General features: G+C 41.5%; 1 protein-coding gene across 1 annotated transcript in view; it reads right to left on the bottom strand.

Annotated features, from left to right (window-relative positions):
* Positions 1-26455, bottom strand: part of CCDC170 (coiled-coil domain containing 170) — a 128348-nt gene that overhangs the window by 16233 nt on the left and 85660 nt on the right. Inside the window, exons 7-9 of the mRNA XM_527540.9 lie at positions 15924-16124; positions 8791-8964; positions 5492-5734 (exon numbers count right to left, since the gene is read on the bottom strand). Coding sequence (XP_527540.3) covers positions 5492-5734; positions 8791-8964; positions 15924-16124 — 618 coding nt within the window. The remainder of the gene's footprint in view (positions 1-5491; positions 5735-8790; positions 8965-15923; positions 16125-26455) is intronic.

The following is a 26455-nucleotide window of genomic DNA, read 5'->3' as shown; positions in this document are numbered from 1 at the left end:
ACAAAAGCTTTGACCCAAATGTTCATAGCAGCCTTGTTCAGAATAGCCAAAAGTGGAAACAGTCTAAACGCTCATCAAATGCTGAATGGACAACCAAAATGTGGTATATCCATACAATGAAATATTCCTCATCCATAAAAAGGAATTATGATGGTTAATTTTATGTATCAACTTGGCTGGGCAATCATGCCCAGATATTTGGTCAAATATTTAAATGGGTAGACTTTGCATAAAGCAGAGTGCCCTCCATAATGTGGGTAAGCTTCATCCAATCAGTTGAAGGCATAAGCAGCACAAGACAATGAGCTTCCCTGAACACAAGGATAATCTGCCAGTCTTCATATTTTTACTACAATATCAGCTCTACCTGGGTCTCCAGTCTGTCAGCCTATCCTGCTAGTCTCCATAATTGCGTGAGCCAATTCTTTAAAATAAATCTCTCTATATAGATAGAGAGATGATTGATAGACTGATGTAGATATTTATATCTACATATATCTGTCTGTATACACACACAAACACACATACACACACACACACACACACACACACACACACACTGTTTTTCTGGAGAACACTGACCAATTGCTTCTGTTTTTCTGGAGAACACTGACCAATACAGGAATGAAGTACTGATCCATGGTACAACATGGGATGAACCTTGAAAATATTAAGTATACTCATACTAAGTAAAAGAAGTGATATGGTTTGGCTGTGTCACCACCCAAATGCCATCTTGAATTGTAGCTCCCATAATTCCCATATGTTTTGAGAGGGACCCAGTTGGAGATAACTGAATCATGGAGGTGGTTTCCCCCAACTTTTCTCATGATAGTGAATAAGTTTTACGAGATCTGATGGTTTTATAAGGGAAAACCCCTGTCACTTGGCTCTCATTCTCTCTTGCCACCGCCATGTAAGAAGTGCCTTTAACCTTCTGCCATGATTATGAGGCCTTCCCAGCCATGTGGAACTGTAAATCCATTAAACCTCTTTTGGAAATTACCCAGTCTGAGGTATGTCTTTATCAGCAGCAGGAAAACAGACTAATACAAAAAGCCAGAGACAAAGGCCACATATTATATGGTTCCATTTATATACAATTACAGAATGGACAAATTTATAAAAACAGAAAGATGACTGGTTACCAGAAGCTGAAGAAAGGGTAAATGAAGAATGACTGTGGATGGGTGTGGGATTTTGGGGGAGGATGTGGGAGAAGTGATGCAAAGTCCTGGTATTAGATAGTGGTGATGTTTGTACAACCTTGTCAATATACTAAAAACCATTCAATTATACACTTTAAAAAATAAACTTTATGGCATGTAAATATTTCTCATTTTAAAAAAACCATAGAAATGTAATTCAAATTATTATTTTATATTGTCCCTCTAAGAGTGGTAAAATTGTTAATTTAATAAGTGTAGTGGTTTGAGTAGTGCCTTCCCAAAAGCTGTGTCCACCCAGAACCTCGGAGTGTGACCTTATTTAGATAAGGGCCTTTGCAGGTAATGATTAAGGTAAGAGTCTCATGATGAGATCATTTTGAATTAGGATGGGCCCTAACACCAACAATGGGTGTCCTTATAAGAGACAGAAAAGAAGAGACACACAGGGGGAGGTCACGTGAAGGGGAGGCACAGATTGGAATTATGCAGCTATAAACCAAGGACTGTTAGCGGGATTGAGTATTAAGCCACCCAGTTTGTGGTAGTTGGGTAGCCCTAAGAAATTAATACAGTAAAGCTATTTTTGCTAATGTTCAGAAATATTGCTTTATGAATAGTGAAATTAATACAGGGACAAGCTTAAGGCAATGTACAATGGTGGATAGCTGATATCGATAATCTGTCTTGGAAATTGATTTCAGAAGTCTGATATTTTGGATTTGTACCAAATACAAAACAAAAATATATTCTGTATTTGATATCTCATAAATGCATGAAGTTGACACTTACTGTGTTAACAAGTTAGAGAGATCTCTGTTCTACACTGGAAGGAAGACTTAACATTCCTTTGAAATGTGTAGGGGCCTGAGTAATTCTTGAGTCAGTCAAACCAAGTCTCTCCTATACCTTTCCTATTATCTTATCTGTAAAAGTATGTGGATCTGTCTATTCAAAATAAGGCAACCAAGTAAATATGCAAGCCAACTTTATTTACTTTCCTAACTCTTCTTTTCATCCAAGTATCCCAGAAGGGTATTGCACTGTCTTTGTTTTCATTTCTCTTTCATCCCTGAAATTTGACTTATTCTCAAAACCCTCACCCACTACCACCATGATCTGTACATGCTTGACTCACAGATTTTCCAAAGCCAAGTATAGTGGACACTCCTTCAGTCATTATCTCACTGCTGTACTTGGTATAGTTGACCACAGCCTCATTCTGCTCTCTCCCTATCTCTCTCTCTGTTTCTTCTCAGTCTCTTTCCTGACAATTTTATCCTCTAATGGCTCCCCAGGACCCAGAGGATAAGTCCAAACATCTTAGTGTGACACATAAGGCTCCATGTGATCCAGCCCCTTTCCACTGCTCAGCTTCTTCCCCTCCCCAACTCCCAGACATTATCAAGGCATCAGCAGCAGCCAATCAGACCTCCTATTCACCTATTATTGCATTGACTGTCACTCATCCTCATCCTCTACTCCAAACAACTGTTGTTTGATCAGAAGCAATGTTGTACCAAATACCATGACAGCACTAGGAGGTAATCTATGTTTATAAAGTCTTGGCAAAGACAGAAGACTGTTTGATTTTTCAGTCTGAGTTCAAGAAACACTGTACAGCTCTGATTTTGCCATATCCTTGTCTACATGCAACCACCTCCCTATGGGTAAGAGAAATTCTTCAAAAGTGTTAGATCAGGTCTGCAAATTCTCCTTATTGTTCTCTAAAGCCCCAAATTTTGTTTCCTTTTCAAAGGTGTGCATCACACATTGGCTATAATGATGAGGTTCCTTTTCCTATTTTGTTCAATGACATTCTCCAACTATTAGCTGTCTTACCACTGGTTTCCATTTCTTTAACTTTTCTTTTCTAGCTTCTTTGGAAGTGTCCAAAGGCCCTTTATTCTCTCTAACAAAGTAGTACTCCTGTATCCTTATAAGCAAAGATGTCAGAGGGGATGAGTGCCTCTGGCCTAGGGATGAACACCCGCACATCCTACAATCAGGAGCAGCTGGTGCAACGTCCCAGCCACATTAACTTTAGGATAATCTGCATAGTCCTTTGGATACAGGAAACAAACTCCCCACTACCATCATCCCAAATGGTTAGAGCAGATGGTATTTGCAGCTAACTGCATTTCTTTGGGTTTAAAATTTGTTTTTGTTCATACAATGCCATCTTTAGGGGATTCTTCTCTCCCCTCCTTCTTTCTGAGATGATAACTGGGTGGAGGAAAGTCCTTGTGATTTTAGAAAAAGTGATTCTGGCCCTCATGCTGCCCCTGAATCTCTCCTATATCTATTATTTGACTTGTGAAATTTGTGAGGGTCTCTCACCAGAGTCAAGGCCACATCACTGGTCTCAGCTAATTCAAGGCTCAGCTGTAGCTGCTATTGGGCCACAGCCTAGGTGATGACCCCAGGGCCTCTGATGGAGGGTCACTTTGTCCCTCAGTTGAAGGGAACACCCCCATATGCTCCTGTAATGAGCTCTCCAGCTTGCGTTTCAGCTGTCATCCATATCCCTCACTAGTGAAAATGGAACTCCAGGCTCCAGGGAATTGAGGTGCAATCTAGGCCCCCAAGATTCATCACCATTTGCAGCCTCTTCCAGCCAGGGTTAGAGCAGCTGATACTATTTCACCCTATTCCAAATCCCCACTAAAGGTCAGTCTCAAGTTGCAAAGGGACTGTTGAGGGGATTTACCTCTGATATTTCCTCCCCACCCATGGCACCACCTCAGATGCTTTCCCTTGCTTCTCCCCTTCCTTGTATTCAGATATGTGCCCTTCTCTGGGGGGTGCCCATTCTCCCCTTCTCCAAGGAAGTACGCTTCAACTTGGCAGTCTAGCCCCAATGGCAGAAGGGCTTCAGCAGGGAAAAGAAAACTACTCAGAAGGGAAACTACAGTGGAAAATATTTTCTAAAACATGGTCCCCACTACACATGTTCAAGGGCTGGCTTAATTCCAGATTCTTTTTCCCTGCTTGTCTGTTTCCAGATTCGGAAACCTTCCAAAAAGCAGTTTCAGAGCATTGTCTGCAAAGAGCCAGGATGTTATTGTCCACTGTACTTGCGACTTGCACACCTGCTGAGGATGATGTGTGCATATTAAGTTACATATTATTGCCAGTGGCACACATGCATGACACGTAAATCTTTTGATTAAATTCTTGTAAGTTTCCATTTCTTTTTGCTCTGCCTTCATTAGAAGTTGAACACCTTGAATATGGGAACTGTCTCCCCAGTTCTGGTGACCTTCTCCACTGGACTTGGTAATGATGTATCCTACAGAGCACAACATAAATACCCTTGCCTGCCTGACTCTTTTCAGCAAACAGTTGTGCCCATTTTCTCATTTCTTCCTAAGCAAATTCCAATGTGATTAATCCCTGCATCATCACTAATAGCAGTCACCAACACTTTGGAGAAATGTATTTCTTTTCTGGACTTAAAACATCACCACTTTTTGGCCAGGCGCAGTGGCTCACACTTGTAATCCCACCACTTCAGGAGGCTGAGGCAGGCGGATCACTTGAGGTCAGAAGTTGGGGACCAGTCTGGCCAACATGGTGAAACCCTGTCTCTACTAAAAATACAAAAAAATTAGCATGGCGTGGTGGTGCACACCTGTAATCCCAACTACTTGGGAGGCTGAAGCAGGAGAATCACTTGAACCCAGGCAGAGTTTGCAGTGAGTGAGTCAAGATCATGCCACTGCACTCTAGCCTGGACAATAGAGTGAGACTCAGTCTCGAAAAAATTTTTTATAAGGCCAGGCGCAGTGGCTCACGCCTGTAATCCCAGCACTTTGGGAGGCCAAGGCGGGCGGATCACCTGAGATCAGGAGTTCGAGACCAACCTGACCAACATGGAGAAACCCAATCTCCACTAAAAATACAAAATTAGCCGGGCGTGATGGCGCATGCCTGTAATCCTGGCTACTCAGGAGGCTGAGGCAAGAGAATCGCTTGAACACAGGAAGAGGAGGTTGTGGTGAGCCAAGATCACACCATTGCACTCTAGCCTGGGCAACAAGAGCGAAACTCCTCCTCAAAAAAATTTTAAAAAAGGAAACATCACCACTTTTTGACTGACTTTTCACCTAGCAATGATGGCTTCACTTCAGATATTGAAGAGACACTGAATGGATATGTACCCTGATTTGTGTCATTTTTGCATTTTTCCCATAATTCTAGAAAATCAGAGGAAGCTTTCATCTTTCTTCTTCTGGCGTGTCCTGATAAAGCTGTCATTCTTTTGCATAAAACATTGACAGTAACCAGCAAAAAGCAACAATAAAATGAAGCCAAGCACTTGCCTTCAGTTCATTGGTGTCGGCCAGTTTGGCTTTGAGCTCGATGTGCAAGTCTCGACACGTGTTCAGCTCTTTCTGCAGCCTCTCTACCTTCTTCTGCAAGTTCCTGATGGTAAGATGCGCGTTGTCCCTCTCAACCACCAAGGCCGTGCGTGCCTGCTTCTCCTCCTCCAGCTGGGCTATTTTCTGCCGGAGGAGGCTCATGTGTAATTCCTTGCTCTCCAGTCTCTCTTTCTGTGTCTTTAGCTGGTTTGATGCAAACAGGGATTTTTTTTTTAATAATTGAACAATAGTAAATATAAATGAGTTACCCAGATAATGTTGATCTCTATCTACACCTCAATAAGAGTAATTTGTAAACCATCAAAAAAGTCATTGGATTCCTTTTCCTGATTGCATTTTTTATTCATACCCTTTCCAGGAATTAATTGCATACCTAAAATCTGAGACAAAAGAGCCCCAGAAAATGTGCGGAGGAGTCAGCTTTCCACATCTGATGCTCTCTAACATTATGTGCATCATCACAAAATTGTAAAATTACTTTTAAAAAACTCCTCAGATGAGTTTATCAGAGCAGAATATAATAAGACAGAGAGACAAAATCCTGTCCAACATCTAACGGCCACAATATCTGCACTGGCATTTTCTGAAATAAGATACAATGCAAGTGAGTACTGTAAACCTAGACTGGCTCATTTCAATCCCTTAGAACTGGAACAGGTGGCTCCCAACATGAGAGTGGATATATATCAACTTTTTTTTTGAGACAGGGTCTCATTCTATTGTGCAGGCTGGGGTGTAGTGGCATGATCACAGCTCACTGCAGCCTCTCCCTTTCAGGCTCAAGCAATCCTTCCACCTCTCAGCCGCCCAAGTAGCTGGGACTTGTGGTGCATGCCACCACACCCAGCTGATTTTTGTATTTTTTTGTAAAGACAGGGTTTCACCGTGTTTCCTTGGCTGGCCTTGAACTCCTGGGTTCAAGAGGTCCACCTGCCTCAGCCTCCAAAAGTGCTGGGATTACAGGTGTAAGCCACCACACCTGGCTGAGAGTTGATATATTTTTAAAGTAAGATATACCAAGGAGATTTTTAAGTAAGCTTTGCTTTAAAGCTTTGCTTATACATATAAAATCTGAGAAATAAAAGGGACTGTAAGAAGGTTTCTTGGTCTTTATTATATGTCTGGCCTGTAAGGTCCACAAACTAAGCAGAGGATAGCTCCTCAAACATCATTTATCATTGGTAACCAAACCTAAAAAAGGAAATTAGAGTGATATTTAAGAAAATGACTATGGACTCTAGAGGGGGAAGAATCTTCCTGGGCTCCACATGTCACAATTAGTAGATGGAATATTAAGTACAGAAACCTCTGTCATCTGCTATAAACATCAGCATCAGAATCATATATTATCAAGTGTTCAAGCTGAAGACCATCAAAGTTCCCCTAATTATCTACTCTGCACTTGTAAAGTGGTAACAGGTGGAAAGACTTACTGAAATGCTGCTTTGAGTATCCTGCCTAACAGTGACAGCTGTGTCCATACCCAGATCATTTTTGAACAAGGCCTTTTTAATATTTCTCTAATCAAATTCCCTTTCTTAAGCTTCTTCATGTCAAATTCCACTCCAGGCTGGGCATGGTGGCTCATGCTTGTAATTCCAGCACTTTGGGAGGCCAAGGCGGGTGGATCACCTGAGGTCAGGAGTTCGAGACCAGCCTGACCAATATGGAGAAACCCTGTCTCTATTAAAAATACAAAATTAGCCAGGCATGGTTGCAGGTGCCTGTAATCCCAGATACTCGGGAGGCTGAGGCAGGAGAATCACCTGAACCCAGGAGGCAGAGGTTGCAGTGAGCCGAGATCGCACCATTGCACTCCAGCCTGGGTGACAAGAGCGAAACTCTGTCTCAAAAAAAAAAAAAAGAAAAGAAAAGAAAATTCCACTCCATTGCAATTTTACACTGGTAAATTCTATAAACTGGTAAGTTTAATAATTATATAATTATTAAGAAGTAATGGTGTTGGATACTGAGAAAAAGAATCAATTATCTGAGCAGAACTTTGGAAAGAATCATAGCTGAATTTAATGTCTCTAATGGTAATAGGGTTTGTATGCTATCTTTTATAAAATATTTCTCAAGATATGGTAGTGGAGAAGAAGCCAAACATGAATACAGCATCTTCTGTGAGCCAAGGGTTTGAAAATGTTATTTATTAAAAACTAACAACTCCTTGGGGTATATAGCATCCCCATCTTAAATATGAGGAAACAGAGACAGAGAGGTGTATAATTTGTTCAAGGTCACACAGCTTGATGGAACCAAATTGGGAGCCCAGATGTGACTCATTATACAGCATCTACACTGGAATTGTATCATAGCATTTCTCTCCTAAGAACTATTATAAGAATACATCTATGTTTTCCTAATTCTTTCTCCAATACCAATAATTATGTAACTAATAATTATATTTTATCCCTTTCATCTATTCATTCATTGATTTAGTCTAAACTGTTTCTAACTCTTCCTTTGAGTGAAGAAAAGTAAGCCCTTCTCTCTCTGCTAGACTTTCTAGTGCAGCTGAGTTTACAAATGCAGAGGCTGCTAAATGTCCCCCCAGGTCTCCTCTTCTCCCAAAGTAATAGAAACTGTGAATTTTTTTCTAGCTAGGTAAATGGCTACCCAGAGTAAAGGCTACATTTGCAAGCCTCCCTTGCAGCTAGGTTTGACCACCAAAACATATTCTGGCCATGGGATATAAACAAAAGTTCATGTAGCAAATTCTGAGTGCCTTTTTCAAAAGATGCCTCTGCTCATTCTTTTGCAGCCCTATTCTTCACTCCTTTCTTCTCTTCTATCTTGAACACAGATATAATGGTTCTGGGCACCATTTGGAACCATGAGAATAAGGATCACCCTAGGGATGGGAAGTGAATCAGCTGAAATGAGCCTGGTTCCTTGAAGACTTTACAGAGGATAGTTGCCACACCAGCCCCCAACTTCCTGTCTCCAGGAATTTGTGTGAGAAAAAACAAACAAACAACAACAACAAAAAACTTCTACTTGCTTAAGTCACTGCCATTGTGGGTACCCATTACACACAGTGAAACACAACCTTAGGTGACAGATACACTTACCAACTCTTCAGACTTGAAATTGAGCCTCCAATTCTAAATACATATTTTTATAAGATGCTTCCTAGCTACACTGGTAAACATGGTGGCAGTACATTATTTTTCAATGTTTGGGTTTTTCAGAAATTTCTTCTCTCAATACTAGCAAGTTTCAATATCCCCTACCTTTCTCTGCAAATTTTGGGCAATGGTCTTGTTCTCAATGACTGCGTTGCTCTCAAGACGAACCAGCTGCTCTGTTCGAGCTAAAACCACGTCCAGCCGCATGTCAAAGCCAAGTTCGGCAGCCATCTGGTCCAACTTCATTTTCTGAGAAAGCTGATCCAGAAATTTAAGATACTAAACCCAAGAACAGAAACAAAAACGGGACATGAAAGTCAAAGTTAATGGGTGATCTCACAGAATCTCTTCCTCTTTCTCCCAAGCTTACAGGTAATTCTCCTTTGTAGAGAGCATGGAGCAGGGCATGGACTCTGACCCATATGTGGTAATAAATTCCTGAACCACCCTGCCAGTTCCCTGCCTACCCTTTGTCTGAATGCTCTTGACTCTCCTAGCCCTTGATGTTCATGTTCAATCGAATATTATATACTTTTCTTAACTCTGCCAAACAACACATTTGGCTATGTTTGATGACATCTTCATCTCTCTGCTTCGACAACTTGCTGCTGCAACCACGCCCCTCTCAGGCTAATCTAGCCCCTGGGATCCACCCATTGATATGGTTTGGCTGTGTCACCACTCATATCTCATCCTGAATTGTAGCTCCCATAATTCCCACATGTTGTGGGAAGGACCTAGTGGAAGATAATTGAATCATGGGGGCAGTTTCTCGCATACTGTTCTCATGGTAGTGAGTAAGTCTCATGACATCTGATGGTTTTATAAGGGGAAAACCCCTTTTGCTTGGCTCTCGTTCTCTCTCTTTGCCTGCCACCATGTAAGACATCCCTTACTCTTCCACCATGACTGTGAGGCCTCCCAAGCCACGTGGAACTGTGAGTCCATTAAACCTCTTTTTCTTTATAAATTACCCAGCCTCAGGTATGTCTGATTTATTTATTTGTTTATTTATTTATTTATTTTGAGACAGAGTCTTCCTCTGTCACCCAGGCTGGAGTACAGTGGCTTGATCTTGGCTCACTGCAGCCTCCGCCTCCCAGGTTCCGGCAATTCTCCTGCCTCAGCCTCCCAGGTAGCTGGGATTACAGGCACGTGCCACCATGCCTGGCTAATTTTTTTGTATTTTTAGCAGAGACGGGGTTTCACCATGTTGGCCAGGCTGGTCTCAAACTCCTGACCTCAGGTGATCCACCCATCTTGGCCTCCCAAAGTGCTAGGATTACAGGCATGAGCCACCGTGCCCAGCCTATGTCTTTGTCAACAGTGTGAAAATGGACTAACACACCCACCCATGCACCTTCCTTGGGAATTTTTCCCACCTAATTGGGCCCTGGCCTCAAAGGTGGTCACTGGCAACTTAGCCAGTTGCCACTTTACTCTTCTTAGGCTCTACATAGCACTCCAAACTCAAAGCTCACCATACAAACAAAATTTCGAACAACATTTTGGGGTCTTTTTTATTAATTAAGATGTTTTAGAAAATTTCTTTAAAATTTTTTAATGCAGGGCCAGGTGCGGTGGCTCATGCCTGTAATCCCAGCACTTTGGGAGGCTGAGGAGGGCAGATCACAAGGTCAGGAGATGGAGACCATCCTGGCTAACACAGTGAAACCCCGTCTCTACTAAAAATACAAAAAAATTAGCTGGGCGTGGTGGTGGGCACCTGTAGTCCCAGCTACTCGGGAGGCTGAGGCAGGAGAATGGTGTGAACCCGGGAGGCGGAGCTTACAGTGAGCCGAGATTGCACCACCGCACTCCAGCCTGGGCGACAGAGCAAGACTCCGCCTCAAAAAAAAAAAAATTGTTTAATGCATCCAGGTTAAATGAACACCTCTCCCCTAAAACAGCGCTGTATAAAGGAAGTCAAGATTCATATTTTAGCAGTCTACAGTTAGAAAGCTATTTAAAGGTTTTCCTCTGCTTGATTTCTGTGGTTTATCTGGCAAGTCCACACATAGGACAATGCTTACTAAGTGCTTGCTGGATGAATAAATCAATCAATGAGTTTTCTATATCATCATTTTATGATTTGGGTTTTATCTTTGATATTTTCTTCTGATTGCAATAACTTATCCATCTGGCATTTTCAGGCAATTAAATGTTTAAATAGGTACAACTTTCTGCCAACTGAAGCACACCAGCTTAAAGCCCAGAACTAGCTATGTTTTAATTATCAGGATGAAATTATTTATAAGTGTATATTTTCCAATTTTGGCAAATAGCATACATATGAATACAATTTTATCTCTTCTTTATAAGTCACAGTCATTGCAAATATCACTTATTGCATTGTGCTACAATACCATAAACTGCTTTTGTCTCTACATCCTCAGGTTATCACTGTTTAATGCTGTATCAGCTATCTGGAATTTTTAATTTTTAACCTGTGTCCATGAAAGTGACCTAACTGCTATTGCTTGTATTTTACATAAAATAGATAAGTACCTATTACATGACGGTATGAAACCCTCTTTCTTTCTATTTCTACATATGACCCATCCATTTACTAGGCCAGGACTACAACAGGCAAAAGGGGATTAAGACAAGAGCAAGCCGAGACCCCATAGAGAAAGTTTCTATTTCAAGGATTTTGTCTATATTTCAAAAGATTAAGGTTACTAGAAACTTTTAACTTCATAGAAATGAAGGATTACTGTATATATTGTTCATTTGAATCACAGTTCAGCATAAATAAGAAACTGCATTCTACTGTCTTTGAGTCTGCCAGATTACCTGCATTTAGCATTTAAACTCTGTGCAACTTTGCTTTTCAATTTACATGATACTATCCATCCTTACCAGAACGTGCATTTCATATGCAGTTAGCGACGGAAAATTCACGACGGACAGTTAGCTTACATAATTTGCTTTCATAACTGAGAGTTATTTGAACACAATCCCAATTAAAATTAATGATTCATTTATAGTAAGGGAAGGGAAGAAATACCAATCCACCTGAAATTCTTGCCTTTAATATATTTCTTCTATAATTCAAATAATATTTATTGACTCTTTCTCTAGGCCCTGGAGAAATACAGGAAAAAATGATTTTTCCTGGCCTTAAGAAGCTTGGTATATTTGGAGAAGAAAAAATTTAAAAACAATCCAATAATGGTAAAAAGTACCATGAGAGAGGCAGATGCATGTTGCTTGGAGAGCAAAAGGAAAGATAGGTAAGTCTCTTAGGGAAGACTGCCAGAGGAAGTGGTATTTGAGCTGAATCTCGAAGAGATTGCTGCTGCCAGGTGAAGGAGGTGAGGAGAACATTCTCTCGGTGAAAATAGCTGTGGGCAATGTAGGAGGCAGCTGGAGGACGCCAGACGAGTGCTGCTACAAATCTGCATGGAGGTCTTTAGGCTCCGTAATCACCACAGACCCCACCAGGGTCCTGCCACTCCCAGAAGGCTTCTGAGTTTGCCCCTCCTGGCAGGAGAAATTGCAGGGCAGAGGGAAGATGGAGAGGCCACCTGGCCAGCTCACAGAACGTGGGGCCATGGAAAAAGAAGGAATCTGTACCTGATCCTGGGGGCCCCAGAGAACCACTGACCAGTTTTAAGATAAAGAAAGATAAGATTAGGCATACCTTTCATTAAGACCTCCCTGGCAGCAATGAAGATAGTAAATCTGAGGCACAAAGAACAATGCTGGGAGCTCAGTTAGTAGGTTGTTTCCCTAGTCTGTGTTAATGAGCACAATTCTCAGAGCCAAAGCACAGCTGCTGGATATAGAGTTGGGGGAGGCATTGCAGATCTAGTAAGGAGACAGGATTTACAGTGCTTAGGAATTGATTGAAAAGAGGGAAGTGTTGAAGATGGCTTGGGCAAATGGAGGCAGATTACCACCATGACTGAAGCAAGAGAGGGACAAATTTGAGCAGATGTCATTTCAGGTTTGAGTGTATTTTGGTGTTCACGGACAATGCAGGTGAAGCTGTCCAGCAGGCAGTTAGATGGCTTCCAATTTACATTACCATACTCAGGTGCAATATTTCATTTTGTTTGGTCGTGGTTGTTTTATTGTGTTTGTTTGTTTGTTTGTTTGTTTTGAGAGGGAGTCTCTGTCACCCAGGCTGGAGTACAATGGCGCAATCTTGGCTCACTGCAACCTCTGCCTCTCAAATTCAAGCGATTCTCCTGCCTCAGCTTCCTGGGTAGCTGGGATTACAGGCACACATCACCACACCTGGCTAATTTTTTGTATTTTTAGTAGAGATGGAGTTTCACTATGTTGGCCAGGCTGTTCTTGAACTTCTGACCTCAAGTGATCCACCCACCTCAGCCTCCTAAAGTGCTGAGATTATAGGCATGAGCCACCACATCTGGCCTGTTTTTGGTTTTTTGTTTGTTTGTTTGTTTTGAGACAGGGTCTCACTCTGTCACCTAGGCTGAAGTGGTATGATCTCAGCTCACTGCAACCTCCACCTCCCAGGCTCAAGCTATCCTCCCATCTCAGCCTCCCAGGTAGCTGGGACCACTAGTGTGTGCCACCATGCCCAGCTAAATTTTGTGTTTTTTGTAGAGATGGGGTTTCGCCATGTTGCCCAGGCTGGTCTTGAACTCCAGAGCTCAAACGATCCATCTGCCTCAACATCCCAAAGTGCTGGGATTATAGGTGTGAGCCACCAAACCCAGCCAATATTTCTTTACAAAATCAAATTTTCCACCATCACACCTTTACAGACATCTAATAGAAAAAGCTCCCTTCACTCTCCCAGACTTCTCAAATCTATCCCCTATTTCCATTCACAAAACCACTACTTGGTTCAGATCTTTATTATCTTCTGAACTGGGCTAGTCTGAACTGGACTATCTAACTGGACCAGTCAGGGAGCCACCAACTGGGTTCCCTACCTTCCCTCAGCTGTGTCCAACCCTTGGAAGGCGAGGACTTTTTTGCTTATCTGTGGTGGCAGATACCTCAAAAATTATGCATGGTTGTTTTTTGTTTGTTTTGTGTGTGTGTGTGTGTTTGTTGTTGTTTGTTTGTTTTAGCTTATCAGCTATCACTACTGTTAGTGTATTTTACGTGTGGCCCAAGACAATTCTTCTTCCAATGTGGCCCAGGGAAGCCAAAAGGTTGGACACCCCTGCTACCCTCTAAGCCAGTCTGACTTGAGGGAAATCTTTCTTTTACTCAAAAACCTTCTCTGGCTTCCCATTACCTACGCAGTGAAGCCTCAGTCATTAGACCGACCTATCTCGATCATTCCTATACCTGCCTCCAGTGCCGTCACACGCCTTTGGTTTCGCCAAGTATCATGTCCCAGGCTCCCTGCACCTCATTCATTTCCTGAGCCATCTTTTCACACCTCCATTTCTTCTTTGTTCCTGCTATTCTTTCTGCCTCAAATTCCTTCCCACCTCTTCTGCCTGACAAATTCCTACTCATTCTTTAATGCTCCCTTCTTCTATGAAGATGGCTCACTTACCACACAGAAAGTCATTGCTCCTTTTTCCAGGTTTCTGTTAAATTTTATACCTGTCTCCATCATGGCACTAATTGTACTATTTGCACTAATTGCACTATTGCACCATTGTACTATTGCACTAAGCACACTAATTGCACTATTGTACTATTACGCCCCGATCTCCCTGTCTCATCTGCTAGACTTGATTTTCCACAGACACCTTTGGCACATCTTTGCATATCCAACCTCAATGCAGGCATGATGATTCCTCAATGTTTTAAGTACAGAAGAATGAAAAGGAATATGTTACTTGAGTGTACATGTTTCAACTTTAGGGCATTTTTCATGCCAAATTTGGCATCGAGGCTCTTGAGCCTGTGTGCCTCCCTTTCCCTTCCCACACTCCCTCCTGCAGACTCTTTCAGTCCATACTTTCCCCCCCATCCTGTCCAGCAAAACCTTTCTTTGATCTTGTTTTTCACAGCCACTGCCTCATGCCTCTCTTCTCTTTGGTCACCAGACTTCACATTGGTCTACTAGGAGGTCGCTCCCCTTCCTCTCAAGTCTCCCCTCAGCACAAGCAAACTGGCTTTTGCTCTCCACCGCTCCACCAAAACTGCCTCTCAAAGATCACTGACAGTCTCCCCACATTCGAATCCTCAGTGCAGGCTCCTTCTCTTCCCGTCTAACTCTCCTCTCCCGCTGGCTTATCAGTGCCATTGTTTCCGAGACCCTCCATGCCACAATCTCAGCTCCACGGGGACATCACGCTATCTTTCTAAAATACTGCAATGTGGCCTGGCACGGTGGCTCACACCTGTAATCCCAGCACTTTGGGAGGCCGAGGTGGGCAGATCATGAGGTCAGGAGATCGAGACCATCCCAGCTAACACGGTGAAACCCCATCTCTACTAAAAATACAAAAAATTAGCCGGGCGTGGTGGTGGGCGCCTGTAATCCCAGCTACTCGGGAGGCTGAGGCAGGAGAATGGTGTGAACCCGGGAGGCGGAGGTTGCAGTGAGCCGAGATCATGCCACTGCACTCCAGCCTGGGCGACAGAGCAAGACTCTGTCTCAAAAAAATAGAAATAATAAACATAAACATAAAATAAAATAAAATACTGCAATGCTCACACTTACCACACTTCATATTCTACAGAGTAAAGAACACTCCATCTTCATAGTCTAAGCCATTCCAGTCTTTTCTCTTGCCACAGACCCACCAAGAATAACACGTTCCAGCCATGGAGGATTCACCGTTTTGCGTCCTCTGAATATACTATGCACTTGCCAGATTTCATGCCTTTCTTCAAACTGTTTCCCCGACAGTATCTGTCTCCTCTCTCCACTATAATCTGACTTATCTTTCAAAAATGAACTTAATTATCTCCTCTCCTATAAAATCTTCCCTTTATCTGGAAGTTCCTACAGCACTTTATTAATTCAATACATATAACACGTATAAACTTATGGTACAGCAAATTATCTGAGTATCTGTCTCCCCTATTGAATTATGAGCCTTTAAGATCAGGAACTGTGTATTATTCATATTTTAGCTTGCCAAACCTTTAGGACCTCATATATGGTAGGCATTCAATAAACACTTGTTGAGTTTAATTAAATTAATTTGAATCAAGGAAGCTCCAAACCCATTGTTCCTTGAAATTGACTTAACCAAACTAAATACTGTAAAATTCAGGATATTTTCAGGTAAAATTTTATACTACAACAGATGCTTCCACTCATGGACACGCCCTCGGGTCATTACTTTTTGTTTCTCAAAATTCAAGTTGTCTCGCAAAACACCTCCAGAAACCAGCTCTGCCTCCAGGTGTGTCAGCTGACCCTGAAGAGTCTCCAACATATTCTCTGCTTTCTGGGCCCTCTGGAGAGCTTTCTGGTGAAACCCAGACTCCTTTCCCAACTGTTCAACAAGCTCAGATATTTGGGCTTCAAGCTGGGAGACCATCTGGAAACAAAGAAACAGATCAAGAATAAGCCTTGTTTCAGATGCAAGGAAGTGTTCACATCTACTGCTCTGCCTAAGCAGCATAACTGTTTATGATACCAACTTCCAGATTATTTGTAAAAATCCCATTTAAAATATGTAATTGATAGCTGTATTTGCCTCTGTTTGAAATAATCTACTTTCATTATTGAATTAAATTTTTCGATTGGTATTTTTAATTTTTATATAATTCTTTTATCAGGTTAATCAATAAAAATTTATGGATAACATTTACTTACCCCAAAACTATTGCTAAGAGTTTCAAAGTTTAGTAGGAAAAAGAATTAAGACAAAAAGTACTGTAAAAATCTACAAAGAGTCATTCCCCAGAAAAATTCTTTCACCATTTTGAGTTGACTTAAGATTAGACAGTGAGATAATCTTGGTAGGTAACATTGAGGTATTACAGGGAATTCATGTACAGATATATGCTTTTTCAAACTTTTTTCAGCTTTCTGTTGAAGATTGGTTACCTATGCCCTAAACTCCAGGGATGCTGACTCTACACTACATAGTTATAGAGTAATACCATTTTTGCATTGGAGAGGTCAACATCTCTTTAATATGGTGACTCTAAATAAGGTCAGTGTCAATGTACAAGAGAGCAGGGGAATCTGAGTACTGTCCCATGTTAAAGTCCCTCCAGGCTCTCCACAACCCACCTGATTTGCCCAATGCTCCCATCCTTCCCGGGAGTTCCTCTTTTTGTCCTGATCATTCCGTTAAAACAAGAGTGCAAGTTTACCAAGGACCTCAGGGACACTCTCAGAAAACTCAAACTGATTTTACTAAATCCAGTTTCATAAAATGTTGAATTCAATAAAACCACCAAGCCTAGGGTGATAAATTTGTTTTCTTTCGATGGTTTATTTTGGAAGAGAAGAGGGAAAACATAGTATTTACATAACAGTACAGTACCATTCTCACAGAAATGGAAACATCCTGACTGTTTCAGATTTTTACTGTCTAAATTTTTAAAAAGAAAACAATTTCTGTTTGCCCATCTATAAACAGCCATGCTTAAACACGTAATCTGCCTTTAAACTTTTTGAAAGGCTATTATATGGGAGAACAAAAGGATTTGTTCTGAGTTACCCTCGGAGCCTATATTGAGAACCAATAGGTATAAATCAGAGAAGAAATTCCATATTTATGAAAGGAAAATGTTTTCCCCAGTTCCTATAATTATAAAGTAAGATATCCCCATAAAATTTCTTTTAACCACAAAAAGTATAAACAAGCAAAAAACAATCCCCTGTGATCCCACCACCCAGAGGCAAAAGCCATTAATATTTTTAAATAATTTGTTTTGTGTATTGTTAAAATATAGTTGAAACATTATACACGCAATTTCGTGTCTTTGTTTTTACCTAATTATTCTCATGCCGTCTGAAATTCTTAATTAACATTTTAATGGCTGCATTAAGAATTCATCATGAGAATGTGTCATCATTCACTTAAGCATTCCTTTATAAGAAAGGAAAAACTCTTCCCTGTGAGGTCTGGGGAAAAAATTAAAAATAATAAATAATCAAAATAAAGAAGAAAGGGAAAACTTTACAATGATTACAGCTGTGTAAAGACACTGTCCAGTAGGGAGTGGATTCCCAGTCACCGAAGATGGCCGGAAATTGGCTAACTACAGGCACATCTCACTTTATTGCACTTACTTTATTGCTCTTCACAGATATTTTAGTTTTTTACAAATTGAAGGTTTGTGGCAACCCTGCATTAAGCAAGTCTATCAGCGTCATTTTTCTGACAGCACACACTCACTTTGTGTCCCTGTGTCACATTTCGGCAATACTAGCAATATTTCAAACATTTTCATTACTATGATATCTGTTATGGTGATCTGTGATCAGAGATCTTTGATGTTACTATTGCAGTGTTTGGGGTGCCACAAACCACTCCCATATAAGTCAGTGAACTTAAATGATAAATGTGTACGTTCTGACTTTTCCACTAACTGGCTGACCCCACTTCCTCTCCTTGGGCCTCCCTGTTTCCTGAGACACAACAATATTCACATTAAGCCAGTTAATAACCTTACAATGGCCTCTAAGTTTTCAAATGAAAGGAAGAGTCAGGCTGGGCATAGTGGCTCACGCCTGTAATCCCAGCACTTTGGGAGGCCAAAGTGGGTGGATCACCTGAAGTCAGGAGTTCAAGACCAGCCTGGCCAACATGGCGAAACCCCATCTCTACTGAAAATACAAAAATTAGCTGGACGTGATGGCTCATGCCTGTAGTCCCAGCTACTTGGAAGGCTGAGGCAGGAGAATCACCTGAACCTGGGAGGCAGAGGTTGTAGTGAGCCAACATCACGCCACTGCACTCCAGCCTAGGTGACAGAATGAGACTTCCATCTCAAATAAAAAAAAACAAAGGAAGAATCGCACTTCTCTCATTTTAACTCAAAAGCTAGAAATGACTAAGCTTAGTAAGAAAGGCATGTTGAAATCTGAGATCGGCCAAAAATTGGGCCTCTTATTCCAATTAGCCAAGTTGGGAATAGAAAGGAAGCATTCTTGAAGGAAATTAAAAGTGCTACTCCAGGCCAGGCACGGTGGCTCACACCTGTAATCCCAGCACTTTGGGAAGCCAAGGTGGGTGGATCACCTGAGGTCAGGAGTTCAAGACTAGGCTGACCAGTATGGTGAAACCCCATCTCTACTAAAAATACAAAAATTAGCCAGGCGTGGTGGCAGGCGCCTGTAGTCGCAGCTACTCAGGAGGCTGAGACAGGAGAATCACTTTAACCCGGGAGGCAGAGGTTGCAGTGAGCTGAGATTGCGCCATTGCACTCCAGCCTGGGTGATAGAGCAAGACTCCATCTCAAAAAAAAAAAAAAAAAAGTGCTACTCCAGTAAACACACCGATACAGTGTGGATATTTGTCCTCTCTAAATTGCATGTTAAAATTTGATCCTCACAGTTGGAGGTGGGCCTAGTGGGAGCTGTTTGGTTCATGGAAGCAGATCCTTCATGAATGACTTGGTGTCATTCTCGCAGAATTGAGTGACTGCTCACTCTTAGTTCCCATGAGATCTGGTTGTTGAAAAGAGCCTGGCACCTCCTCCTCTCTCTCCCTTTCTTCCTCTCTGGCCATGTGATGCCTGCTCCCCTTCATCTTCTGCCATGAGTGAAAGTTTCTTGAGGTTCATTGCCAGAAGTAGATGGCACTGTGCTTCTTGTATAGCCTGCAGAACCATGAGCCAAATAAACCTCTTTTCTTTATAAATTACTCAGCCTCAGGTATTCTTCTATGGCAACACAAAAGGACTAAGACACACACAAATGATAAGAAAAAAAACAGCCTTATTGCTGATATGGAGAAAGTTTGAGTGGTCTGAATAGACATCAAACCAGCCATAACATTCCCTTAAGCCAAAGCCTAATCCAAAGCAAGGCCCTAACTCTCCTTAAATCTATGAAGCCTAAGAGAGGTGAACAAGCTGCAGAAGAAAAGTTTGAAACTAGTAGAGATTGATTCATGAGATTTAAAGAAAGAAGCCATCTCCATAACATAAAAGTACAAGATAGAGCAGTAAGTGCTGATGTAGAAGCTGAGGCAAGTTATCCACAAGATCTAGCTAAGATCATTGATGAAGGTGGCGACACCAAACAACAGACTTTCAATGTAGCCAAAACAGCCTTCTATGGGAAGAGGTTGCCATTTAGGACTTTCATAGCTAAAGAGAAGTCAATGCCTGCCTTCAAAGCTTCAAAGAACAGGCTGACTCTCTTGTTAGAGGTTTATGCACCTGGTGACTTGAAGTTGAGGCCAGTGCTCATTTACCATTCTGAAGACCCTAGGCCCCTTAAGAAATATGCTAAATCTATTCTGACTGTGCTCTAGAAATGGAACAGCAAAGCTGGATGACAGCACATCTGTTCACATCAAGTTTTACTGAATATTTCAAGCCCACAGTTGAGACCTGTGGCTCAGTAAAAGATTCCTTTCAAAATATTACTGCTCGTTGACAACATACCTGGTCACCCACGAACTCTGATGGAGATGTACAAAGAGATGAATGTTGTCTTCACAGCTACTAACACAGCATTCATTCTGCAGCCCATGGATCAAGGAGTAATTCTGACTTTAAAGTCTTATTATGTAAGAAATATACTTCATAAGGCTACAGCTGCCATAGAGAGTGATTCCTCTGATGGATCTGGGCAAAGTAAATTGAAAACCTTCTGGAAAGGATTCACTACTCTTGATACCATTAAAGACATTCATAAATCATAAGAGGATGTCAAAATAACATCATAGATGTCATCTATGAGATGATTCTGAGGGGTTCAGGACTTCAGTGGAGGAAGTAACTGCAGATGTGGTGGAAATAGCAAGAGAACTAGAATTAGAAATGGAGCCTAAAGATGTGACTGAATTGCTGTAACCTCATGATCAAACTTGAATGGATGAAGAGTTGCTTCTCATGGATGAGCAAAGAAAATTATTGAGATGAAATTTACTCCTAGTGAAGATGCTTGAACATTGTTGAAATGACAATAAGCATTTAGAATATTACATAAATTTAGCTGACAATAAAGCAGCAAGGTTTGAGAGGATTGACCTCAATTTAGAAAGAAGTTCTGCTGTTGGTAAAACGCTATCAAATAGCTCACATGCTACAGAGAAATCTTTTGAGAAAAAAAAGAGTCAATTGTTGTTTTCAGCTACATTGTTGTCTTATTTTAAGAAATTGCCACAGCCACCCAACCTTCAGGAACCATCACTCTGATCAGCAGTAACCATCAACATTACAGCAAAACCCTCCACCAGCAAAAAGATTATGACTTGCTGAAGGCTAAGATGATTGTTAGCACTTCTTAGCAATAAAGTATTTTTAATTAAAGTATCTATATTGTTTTTTAGATATAGGTTTATTGCACACTTAATAGACTACATAGTCTAGTATAAACATAACTTTTATATGCACTGAGAAACCAAAAAAAAATTGTGTGACTCACTTTATTGTGACACTTGCTTTGTCGCAGTGGTCTCTGAGGTACGCTTATACCAATTAAGAATGTTGCAATGCAGATTGAAGTGCTACATGAGGAAGGTTAGACCACCTGAGCTCTAAACTCTTCAATCCTGTGCTTCCATGGCTCTCAAGCTTCCAGACCTATAATTCAATTAATTTAACACTTCTGTGTGTGTGCTTGAAATTAGATATTTGATGGTAAGCTATTCAGAGCCACATCCAAGGAATTACATTTACCAAGGAAATTTTTAGTGTTATCCCAGAACATGAAGCTCTGAGAAACCTCATTTCTTATTTCCTACCTTTCCTGCTTACCAATAATAAAAAATCTACTGATACATTCATAGTTATATTAGTAAGTATACCTTACTAATATAGCAGATAAATCTGATCTTAACGCAAGAGAAACAGTATTTATCTTGATATAACAAATAATGTAATCTACAGAAAAATGTCCACAAGATGCTGCCTCCTAAGGGACTGATTTGCATTATTAGAAGTATAGCACATCAGGAGATGTGGTTTCATGTTGGACTGCAAACAGGAAGTGAGTATTTCTACCTGAAGACCCTTCAACATCTCCTATACCACAAATGACATAGCGGAGAGAATGAAACCAAAGAGAAAATTGATTCAATAAACCTCAAGCGGAGAGAGGGAGAACTGTGTGATCAGTTAGCCATAGTCAGCACACCACCGACTTTACTGGAAAAAAGCAAGCCTTCTGTAGACATCAATCAGTATGGTCTCCATTCTGAAGCTGATGCCCAGAGTAACTGCAGTAAGTTAGACTAAGGGAGTGATACTGACCCTAAAGGAAGATATAAGCATCTGACGTAGACCAGAGTGCAGGACGGGGGCTTTGGAGTCAGATAGCCCTGGTTTCAATTTCCCCTGTACCACTTACTAGCAGGTTAACTGAAGCAAGTAACTAATCTCTCTGAAATTCGTAGACTTTGCTATGAAGACTCAGTGAGCTGATTTAGATAATTTGACCCCTACAGTATTTCACACCATATTGAAGTTCAACACATCGTGTCCATTTCCGTCATCAGGGTTACTGCTCCAGTGTATGAGTTCCGTCAATCCTATGCTGTCACCATGAGGAGCTAAAGAACCCTCCAGGAATTGTCCTATGTCATGTTTCTCAAACTATTTTCAGCATAGTCTTTCTCTCAACTAGAAGTCTTTCTAGGAAGAACAAATAAGGGACAAATGTGTTTGAATCAAAGGCAAGAAGGTCTCTCTTGCATCTTCACCCCATCTGGACCTGAGGGTGCTCTACAGAGCCTTGAGACTCAGCAAAGTGCGACTTTAAAACCACTAATACGTAGATCGCTGAAATTTGCAGGGGATACCTGCCATGCCAAGATTCTTGTGTCCAGAGAGAAGAAAACAGCTGAGAGCCCTCCTGTACTCTATCAGATCACAGAACGTAGCTTCAGAAGCTTATTTAGGTGTCAGTGCATATGACACCACTAAGTTTTTTTCTAACTAAATTTAGATAAATTAATTCAAATAAATTAACTTTCCATTCTGACTTATTCTTGGGAACATCAAATGCCAGTGCCTGAGTGAACATATGTGCTCCACCAAAACCGTAAACTTGTGCTGTTTTTCACACCAAAAAGTCTAAACAATAAATAAGCCTTTCTTTCTTTTCTTTTCTTTTTCTTAGGATCATTTCTTAACATATACCCAATATTCTATGGGACAAAATGCACCAGATATTTCAACACTAGAGGTGGGCAGTGGGGGGTGAGGGGTGAAGAATACATACCTTTAAACAAAAAAGATATTTTTTTGTTTGTGCCTTTTTTTTAAAACAAAAAGCACAATATAGTTAAAGAATAAGCTGCATGGTTTTTAGAAGTAAAGTCATAATGCCCTAAAAGATTTAATTCACTCCCCAGGGACAACTATGTGTTGATTTCACCAGAGAGACATTTTTGTCCTAAAATTAAACCAAATAGAAGCCAAAAAGTTCTACACTGAAGAAAGAGCCATTTGGGTCACTTGAAGTCCAGTTCCTTTTAGACATAAACTCTTTTCCAATTATTCAAGCTGTAATTTTCACTTGGGGAATATGTAAGTTATCAGGTACTAGAAAGCGTTGACGAAATCCTCCTTCCCTCCTGTTGGCTTGTGTGGCCAGCACTGTTGACTGGCTAACCCTATCCCACCTCCTCTGTTCATCTCAACTTTTGTTTTAAGTTAAATTAGGTCCCCCCAAAAAAAGATATGTTGAAGCCCCCCAGTACCTCAGAATGCGACTTTCTTTAGAAATCGGGTCTTTAGAGTGGTGATGAAGTGAAAACGAGGTCCCTAAGGTGGACCCTAATCCAAGATGACTGGGGTCCTTATAAGAGGGGAAATTTGGACACAAAGACCGACATGCATAGAGGAAGGCAATGTGAAGACACAGGAAGAACACTATCCCTACAACAAAGAATGCAATGCCTGAGGCCAGCAGAAACTAGAAGTGAGGCATGGGACAGACTCTCCCTCACAGCCCTCAGAAGGAACCAACCTTACTGACACCTTGATCCCAGACTTCTCATCTCCAGAACTGTGAGGCAAGAACTTTCTGTTATTTAAGCCGCCCAGTTGCGGTACTTTGTCATAGCAGCCCCAGGAAACTCATATAACCGGAGAGGCTGGAAAAGCTGAAACTTCCATCTGTTCACTCTCTCAGATGCCTCTGTAGCCCGGAGCAACCGCGCAACATAATTTTGGACAATGAAATGTCCCAAATGGAAGTGTGCTGGTGCTTCTGGGAAGATGCTCACTTTAGTAGGTGGCAGGGTTAAGAACAGAGCAGGAGAATGATAATCGGGCTCTGAGATCAGAATGGGGAGGAGGGGGCTGTGGAGCACATCTCCAGTCCTTTACAGCAGAGATCGCCAGCCTTTTTGTCACCAGAGACTGGTTTCGTGGATGACAATTTTTGTGTCAGAATGAAACTGTTCCACCTCAGATCATCATGGATTAGATTCTCATAAGATGCATGCAACCTAGATCCCTCGCATGCACAGTTCGCAATAGCGTTCACCTTCCTATGAGAATCTAATGCCGCTGCTGATCTGACAGGAGGTGAACTCAGGCAGCAATGCTCGCTCGCCCACCGCTCACCTCCTCCTGTGCAGCCCATTTCCTACTAGGCCAGGCACTGGTGCGGGTGCGCAGCCAGAGGGTTGGAGACCCTTGCTTTATAGCATCGGGGGGGTCCTCACAGCTCCCACAGAGCCCCTGGACCAGCAAACACCTCAAGGAAGGAAATAAAGCCTTAGGTGTACCTAAAGCAGAACAGGAAAAATGTCCAGATAGAGGTGAAGAAGAAAACAAAATTGCCTCACAATTCTAAAGTAAAATCTGAAAATGTCGTAACTTTCTGTCATTGTGCAAGAAGTCATTATTTCATAAACAACTGCTATGGTGTCCTGAAATTCCAAGGCTAAGTAACATCTAAATACTCATTTAGAATTCGTGGGAACCTGGCAGTAGAACATTCCTCTAAGACAGTGGTTTTCAACTGGGGGCAATTTTGACCCCCGGCGGACATTAGGCAGTCTCTAAAGACATCTGTGGTTGTCACAAACTGGGAAGGGGAGTGCTACTAGCGGGTAGAGGCCAAGGACGCCGCTCAAAATCCTGCAATGCACAGGACTGGCCCCCACAGGAAAAATTATCCAGTCCAAAACGTCAATAGTTCCGAGGATGAAAAACCTTGCTCTAAGATATAGTAAAGCTTCTAAAAAGAAGATTAGATCTTGCCAGAAGCAGATATGCAAGGAACAAGTAGAAATGACGTGCTGTAAAAGTGTGGGTGGTGTCCTGAATTCTACTGAGAATTGCAAACACAGGAGGGGAAAAATGGATAGCACAGGGGTAAACAAGACAAGCAACGTTTGGGAAGCAGGAGCCGGCCTGAAGCGGAGAATCTGCCAAGCTGAGCCTGAACCCGCCGTTGAGACTTCACATCAGAATTACTCAGCCACTGACTGTGTGCGTAGCCATGGCAGCTGGCAGGGACATGCAGCCTCCTCAACAAACAGATTCATCAATTTGTAAAGCTCCCATTCTTTAGAAACATTTCTAAGACAATATATGAAATCCATTTTCTCCTGATTTTACTTGACGATGTGTCACACAAGACACCAGCTATATGCTTGATTTCAGGCTTTTAAATAGGGAGGGCAGCTATTGAAAAAAATTACAGGGTAGGAATGGCAGACAAAGGCACTAAAAAGACTGAATCATTCTAATTTTTATGGGGAGTGGGAGAAAGCATACCCAGCTTAACCAATTTACATCATTTGGCTTTAGAAAATAAACATATATATCATGCTGATAATTATGTGCCTTGTTTCACATTCAGGGATTAAAGTAGTTTTAAGAAACTACTTGAAAATATAGAAGTGGAAAGCAATAAAATGAAATGGCAAAAAAAAAAAAATTAGCTATTGAAGTACAGATGCTCCTCGACGAATGGTGAGGTTGTGTCCCGACAAAGACGTGTTAGTTGAAAGTTTCTTAAGTCAGAAATGCATTTAATATACCTAACCTACCGAACATCATGGCTTCGCCTACCCTACCTTAAAAGTGCTCAGAACACTTACATTGGCCTATATTTGGGCAAAATCATCTAACACAAAGCCTATTTTATAATAAAGTATTGAAAGTCTCATGTAATTTGTTGAATACTGAAAGTGAAGAACAGGATGGCTGCATGCACACTCAAAGTGTGGTTTCCACTGAATGTGTATCACTTTCACACCATTGTCAAGTTGAAAATTTTTTAAATTAAATTTTCATGAGCTGGAAATCATCTGCATATCTGTTACCATTTAAGGAAATGACTTAATGAAGCTTATTTCCAAACCTATAAATCATTTTCTTTCTCAATCAAGTACCTCCATGTAAACTGAGTCACAAGAAAAACTAAGTTACTCGTGGAGACCTCTACACATTAGAGTGGAGGACAGCCAATGAGCACTCCACATTTTATCTCCACAAAGAGATAGAAAATGCACTTGGCAACCGGGCACGGTGGCTCACGCCTATAATCCCAGCACTTTGGGAGGCCAAGGCGGGTGGATCACAAGGTCAAGAGATCGAGACCATCCTGGCCAACATGGTGAAACCCCATCTCTACTAAAAATACAAAAATTAGCTGGGTGTGGTGGTGCATGCCTGTAGTCCCAGCTACTCGGTAGGCTGAGGCAGGAGTATTGCTTGAACCTGGGAGGCGGAGATTGCAGTGAGCCGTGTTTGCACCACTGCACTCTGGCCTGGG

This window comes from Pan troglodytes, chromosome 5, assembly GCF_028858775.2.
Source record: "Pan troglodytes isolate AG18354 chromosome 5, NHGRI_mPanTro3-v2.0_pri, whole genome shotgun sequence".
Classification (NCBI taxonomy): domain Eukaryota; kingdom Metazoa; phylum Chordata; class Mammalia; order Primates; family Hominidae; genus Pan; species Pan troglodytes.
Note: the sequence above shows the minus strand (reverse complement) of the source record. Positions and strands in the feature narration are given on the sequence as shown.